A 7,711-nucleotide genomic window follows, 5' to 3' on the forward strand; every position below is an offset into this window, starting at 1 on the left:
TAGTTATGTTTTTATTTGATGGATTGAATTGGTTTTGATTGAATCTAGTATGGTAAGGAATTTAGGTGCCAAAACTAGATGAAACTCATAAAACACAATATTTCTCACTAAATAGATAGCTAAAAAGCATTGTTTTTACCCGCCAAAAGACAATAGTTTCAATAAGAGAGACGATTGACCCAGTTGATAGAAAAAAATTGTCTCTGAAAGCTATACACAATTGGCAAGCACAACAAGAACTATTGTATGTGTTGTATCTTATACAATGCCTTTTTGAGAAAAACCATTGTCTGGAAGAGTTTGAGTCAGTAGGCGCTGTAGAGAAAGCATTGTCTAACAAAACAAGAACAATGTCAAACTAGAACATCACAATTGTCTTTGTGACCTTAATCAATAGGCGCTGGAAAAAGAAGCATTGTCTTACGTTACATTAACAATGTCAAACTAGAAGAGCACCATTGTCTTTATAAATCATATTCAATGTACATTTATGAAAAAACATTGTCTTCACCAACATTCAGACAATGATAGTTTAATGCCAGTCAGTTGTCTGAACTGCTTATAAACAATATTTTTCGTGCATTGTCGAAACCCTATATTAGACAATTGTTCAATAGATCCATATATTAGACAATGAGCAAAAACCATTGTGAGCCCCAATTTTTGGCCTAGTGACAAAAACGAATGACATTATGAAACACAACTACACTAGTAATAAAAACGATGATGTGTATCTTGATATGATCATATTGAAGACTAGCTAGCTTAATCATATCAAGGACGTTAGAGCATCTCCAACATCTCTTCTTAAAATTCTCTATTATAAAGGATTAAAACATCAAATCTCTAAAACAAAATGACATCAACTCCAACAGCTCATCTATTTTATTGTATAAAATTAAATACAAATGTGTATAATTAAATGAAAATTAAATTGAATCTCATAATCTCATCATTTATACCAAGATCAGAGAATGAATGATTTTTATTATTATTTTTAGGATAAAGAGTGAATTTTTTTATGTAAGAAATAAAATTTAGAGATTGTTTTAAAAATTATATAGATTTTGAAAATTCTACAAATTTAGAAATTTTGTTTCTCTCTGTTCCCACTTTCTTTATTATACAAGACGATTTAGAAGAGCTGTTTGAGGTAAAAATTGATGTTTTTCCTCTATAATAGATATTATTTGAGTTTTAGAAGAGCTATTGGAGATACTCTCAGGCTCAAATATATTTTCTCCCATTGTTTTTGGAGGAAAATGTTTTGGCGCCATATTATGACGTTAGATCCGATGCCGCAATCCACGTGGCATGTCACATTACCTTGCCATGTCAGCAATTACAATAATCACAAAATGTCATTTTTGAATGAAAAGACAATTATATCCTTATAAAAAAATTGTACGATATATACAAAGTATGCTTGAAATATATGATAATTGTGTTAATTAATTGTAGTCATTAATTAATCGTAAATGTAAATTAATTAAATAAGAAAGTCATGAATCTTGACATATTTATCACTTGAAATATTACCATCGACATAATTGTATTAAATATGGTATTAATTAAGATATGTAAATTCTAGGAAAAATGACATTTGTTAGCTTACATAACTCCTTAAATTGATTATACCCTAACAAAAAAATATTCCCTTTCAGAAAAAAAACCAAAGAATCCTACGAAAAGTTTTCATCTAAATATAAATGTTATAATTACCTTACATCGTCTAAAATTTTAAAATAAATATAATTTGTGCATATATATATATATATTTCGCGTGGGCACACACAATCATATTTTCATAAATTTCAAAATTTTAAATTATATTTTAGTAGTATTATTGTAATGAAAAAGAAGAAATGATAAAAAGAACAAAAAAAATTTTATAATAATTTAGAACCGTTAGATTAATAAGGATATGATTGTCTTTACATTTAAAATGACATTTTTATAATTTTAATTATTGATGTGTCAATATGATATAACATGTCACGTAAGATTACGGCGCTATAGTATGGCAGTCTAGCACTCATCTTTTTTGGAAACCAAAACATGCTAAACCACAAAAAAAACATGACACGATTTTGACTAAATTGTCACTCCTTGTACATGAGTTTTCTGACCATGCCATAGAGCACAATGAGAACGAAAAACCCGGGTTTCAAACTTCGAAGTCAACATGATCAAGGGCATAGAAGGGTTTAAGTGTCTTTGTCTCAACATACAGCCGCAAAAGATATCAGAGGGTGTATACACGTCTCCATTTGCTAATCAAAACCTAACCGACCACTCCAATAAGAGGAATTCTGAAAGATCTCCAGTCAATACTCGCCAAACATGCCTTTTTACTTCTCTCTCTCGCTCTCTCTCTCTCTCTCTCTCTCTCTCTCTCGCTCTCTGCTTACTCGCAGTCTCGCACACACATACCATGAGAGAAATGAGACCAAAATCCCCACGCGCCATCTTCTTCATATATACCTCTCCCTATCTCTCTGCTCCCCCAACTCTAAACCCTCTTCCACTTCTCCATCACCTCTTGCTTGCTCAGCTCTCTCTCTCTCTCTCTCTCTCTCTCTCTCTCTCTCTCTCTCTGAATAGAGCTTGGCCAGCAATCCATGGCTTCCATGAACATTCACATGCTCAGCACTAAAAACCTAAACCATGTTGCATTTTCTGAAACCATTCGCCCGCTGCGGTCGGTTTGTACCGGGCAGGTCTGTCTGCCTAAAAGAGCTAAAGTAGCAACAGCTTCTCCTACCAAACAAACGGTTGTTGTCGCATCTCCGGTGGCCGTTGAAGTTGAAGCTAGAGCTAGTTCTGGTTCAAAAACCAGTACTACTACTGCTAATTCTTTGGCTCATTCCTGGAGAGAGATTCAAGGCTCCGACAACTGGAACAATTTAGTCGACCAATTGCACCCTCTTCTCCGGCAAGAAATAATCCGGTACGGCGACTTTGTAAACGCGTGTTACTGCGCTTTTGACCTGGATCCCAACTCGAAACGCTACCTCAACTGCAAGTACGGCAAGAAAAGCATGCTTAGAGAGGTTGGAATGGAGAGCAGCGGCTATGAAGTTACCAAGTACATCTACGCTACCCCAGACATCAACATTCCGATCCAGAACGGCGAGTCGTGCGGACGGTGGATCGGATATGTGGCACTAGCCACTGATGAAGCGGTGAAGCGGCTTGGAAGGAGAGATATTATCATCAGCTTCCGAGGCACGGTTACAAACCCCGAGTGGGTGGCAAACCTAATGAGCTCCCTCACTCCTGCAAGGCTTGATCCTTACAATGAACGGCCTGATGTGAAAGTAGAGTCTGGTTTTCTGAGCTTATACACTTCTGATGAGAGCGACAGTAGGTTCGGATTAGGAAGTTGCCGGGAGCAGCTTCTTTCCGAAGTGTCGAGGCTACTGAAAAAGTACAAAGGCGAAGAGTTGAGCATAACCTTAGCTGGACACAGCATGGGAAGTTCTCTGGCTCTTCTTCTTGCTTATGATATCACAGAGCTGGGGTTAAATCGTGTCAATTGGAGCACGAAAACACCCGTCACCGTGTTTTCCTTTGGAGGCCCTAGAGTTGGGAATTCCGGATTCAAGAGACGATGTGAGGAGTTGGGTGTCAAAGTATTGAGGATAGTAAACGTGAATGATCCGATCACGAAGATTCCTGGAATGGTGTTCAATCTCGAGAATTTTAGGGTTTTGGGAAGTGAGCGATTGTCATTTGAGTTTCCTTGGAGTTGCTCCTGTTACGCGCATGTCGGTGTTGAATTGGTGCTTGATTTCTTCAACATGAAAAACCCATCCTGTGTTCATGACCTGGGGACTTATATCAGCTTGCTCAAATGCCCCAGGAGATCATCAATGGAGATTCAAAGAGATACTCAAGGTGGGGAGTTTGTCAATAAGGCAAAAGAATTGCTCGCAAATATGATAAGTCTGCAAAATTTGAACCTGCAGCTATCGATCCCATGGAGAAGTAGTAATACCACTACCGAAAGCAATATATATAGTTAATCTGTAGGTTCAATCACAGAGAACATAATTTATATATCTGTCCAAATTTTAAGAATGTATCGATCAACTCCCCAGCCTTGTAAATGTTTTTAGGAAAAGGGGTAGTATGATCTCGCATTCTAGCTAGGGTTAGTGTACTGTAGTATATTCTGTAACCTCTTAAGACCAATTCGATATTTAAATTTTAGTAAGCAATCTCGTAAATATGGCCTGATCGATCATGTATTTCTTTCTTCTAGCTTCCTTTCTTTCTTTCTAATGATAGAGATACATAACAACCTTATTATGGTACGTCCTCTTTGGATCTTTCATGTACATAAATAAGTATGCAACTAATTGAGTTTCTGAGATCGATTTTGGATTTGTATGTTTTCTTTCCCCACCATATTTGGTACGACAGGTATGCGAATACCATTTCTAATCAAGGAAAATATATATGAGAGATTTAGTGTTCTTGCTCAAATTAGATCGATCTAATAATGCGGAAAGTAGCACCACTTATGCACACTCGGAATAAAATTTGAAACTAGACCATTACACATATAATGAGGACTGCATATAACCATACAGTACAATTACCAAGCATATGGGAATAATATAGGACTTTACGTAAAAATTACAATGATATACAAGTCGCATCTTATCCATGCATGTTTATCTTTCTTCTATGACTCAATCTGGTATCACATATATGTGTTGGCATGAGATCTACATTGGTTGTAAACGAGTTGGAAGTATATAATATAATGAGGCCGGATCAGGAGCAAACGGTCCCTACGGATGCGTCAGCGATTCTGGCAACCAGCAAAGCGCAACGACAATGCGGATGGTGTTGGCCATGCTTCCCCCTCCCGACGCTCTTGATTGTGCATAAATTTCAAGTTTATGGGAAATTTATAAATTCCGGCCGCCGTGGGCCGGCGATAGTTTTGGCCGGCAAAGACAGGAGTGTCGGGAGGGAGGGAGTACGGTCGGCATCATTCACCCCGTTGTTTAGCGTCGCCGGTCGCAGAAATCGCCGAAGTTCGGACTTTTGATGCAGTGCGAACGTCTACTTTAGATCTTCTCTGATAACATAATATCCATCTAATTAGTTATATCAACTGGATTTTGTATCGTCTTTTCTCTTATAAAAAAAACGGATTTCTTCTATTAGGGAATTTAATTAAGAAGCTCGTCCCTTGGCACTTGGTTATAATTAGATCTCGGATCAACCTGGTCTCTTTCTTGACAACCTCATAGCTGGAATGACAAACGGTCTTCTCTTTGGGGTTACACTTAATTAGGCCTCATTTGGTTCTGTAAATTGAAGTAAATTAATTGATCTTTTGTCTTTCCCATGATATGAGAAATGAAATTTTCCATGACTTTTTAATCCTGAGATTACTGGTAACAAAAAAAAATGGAAACGAGAGAAAATTTAGCGGAAAATAAGGAAATAGAGAGTAAATATTAAGTAAATATGACAGTGTCATGTGGTGTACCAAACCAATCATATTACTCTATGGTGTGGTAAACATGCACGCAGTGAAATGAGAAAAGATTATTTAAATATGAATAACTAATCTAATCAGAAACAAACACAGTAAAAATAATAGAAAATTACTTAATGGTACTAGACCACATTTGAATTAACTGAAAACTCACTTTTTATATTTCTTATACAAATTATAACATAAATTCAATCTCAAAGAATAAGTTGAACAAAAATGATTAATTAATTAATACAAAAATATCGAAAATACTCTTATTTTCGTGAAAATTACCAAATACCACTCCTAAATATAACAAATTTCTCTCTCCAAATTTAAATTTTTCGGCCAAACCAGGGCAATTTGGAGGTGAGCAAATATATATAGTTGTTCTTTATGTCATGGGCTTTCATTTTAAGTACCAGATTGCATATGTTTTGAGAAATTTTGAAATTTTGAATTTTACCCACCAAAAACCGCTGAGCAGTTAGTTTCTGAGTCGACAGTAGCAGCTAGATTTATAGTCGACAGTAGCAGGTACCTTCCAAGTTGACAGTAGCAGTTAAATTCATAATCGACAGTAGCATGTACCTTCCAAGTCGACAGTAGCAAGTGTATTTCAAGTCGTTAGTATCAGCTAGTTTTTAACTCGACAATAGCAGTTAGTTTTTATAGTCGACAGTAGCAGTTAGTTTTTATAATTGACAGTAGTAGATAGCATCTCCATTGATGGTAGCAAACACTATGAGTCAAAGAGCGGTAAAAAAATAAAATATCTTATGACATGTGGCAACTTGCCATTATTTGGTCCTTATTTGTAAATTTTGGTCCTTATTTGTTTTATCAAATTAAGTAGTGAGTTATTTGTAAACTAAATTATTGTAGTTTGTTATAAAAATAAACCAATAATATTAAATGGATACGACACCTAGACAATACATCAGGTACATATAATAATTTTTCAGAAAATTACAATTAAAAGACATGTTACTATCAGCGAGCATATGTAATGTAATGCTAATTTCAGTAATGTACATGTTTGTCATCAATACATCATTTACGTACATTGCTAATTTCTTTACATTTTAAGCTTTTCTCATTAGTATCAGTAGTTCAGTACCAACTCCATTTCTAATCCTTCCATTACTCCACCATGTCACCATCCACTTCATAATCTCAGACTCTCAGTCCATCTCTAATCACTATTGATCACTTTCTGATCCATTTACTTCACATAATCTTCCATTTCATAGAATATATACCTTCACCCCATCATCATTACTCCCACAATCAAAGCACTGAAAGAATTAAGATCGAGGTTGTATCACCATCCTCACCTGAAGCATCACCAATCTTTCCTGCTAATTAAATTATCACTCTGAAGGAATATCAAGCAGCACGTAATTATCCTTGGTAATTTTTTTTTACAACTAATTCTTTATCAACCATTAACCAGCTTGAAATCGATCGAGGCAATTGGACTCTGCCTGTTTAAGGGGTGGAAACCATTAACCAGCAGCTCTTGATTGGAGACTAATTAACTAATCAGTCCAAGTCAGTAAAAACTATGAAATTCACTTTAGTCCAAAACAAGTAAAACCGTGTTTTTGGCGGTTATAGTGCACCTTACTTAGTTTGGGGGCTAAATATTTTTGGTAGGGTCAAACTGAAGTTTCAAAAACAGTTTACGTTGACTTGCAACTCGATTCATTTTTAACATGAAGCTCGTGATGGATTCATGCAGTCATGCAGACCTCAATTGACACAGTCTCTTACTATATATATATATATATATATATATATATATATATATTTGTGGCTATTTGTTTTTTCACTAATAGGAGCACAAAGTGTGACGTTCTTAACGTGTTTATGTCATATTCTTACTCTCTGTTACCTCTTACTTAGTATGTTTTAGTTTTTTTTGTAGAATAAATGTCTAGATAGAGCTTATATTCATTATGAATGAATGGATGATGAAATCGTGCTAAATGTTAATAATCTTTGTTGAGATATGATTCATTGTTCGAGTAAGGTTCATCATTTCATATTTCTTTGTTTCTAACATACCTATTCTTATTAGGAAAGACAAATTCATGTTGGAGAATGAAAACAATTCTAGTTGCGCAAGATAAGGAAAGGCCTCCGGTATTAATGGTTTCCTATTGGGAGTTGGATTTTAAAACCAAGTTGGAGATGGATTTTCAAGGT

At 35.5% G+C, this 7,711-nt stretch overlaps 1 protein-coding gene across 1 annotated transcript; it reads left to right on the forward strand.

Annotated features, from left to right (window-relative positions):
• Nucleotides 1-2,621: 2,621 nt before the first annotated feature.
• LOC126792162 (galactolipase DONGLE, chloroplastic) lies at nt 2,622-4,028 on the forward strand. The gene has a single exon (XM_050518643.1). The coding sequence runs from the start codon at nt 2,622-2,624 to the stop codon at nt 4,026-4,028; it is 1,407 nt and encodes a 468-aa protein (XP_050374600.1).
• The last annotated feature ends 3,683 nt before the right edge of the window (nt 4,029-7,711 follow it).

Source organism: Argentina anserina, chromosome 4, assembly GCF_933775445.1.
Source record: "Argentina anserina chromosome 4, drPotAnse1.1, whole genome shotgun sequence".
Classification (NCBI taxonomy): Eukaryota; Viridiplantae; Streptophyta; class Magnoliopsida; order Rosales; family Rosaceae; genus Argentina; species Argentina anserina.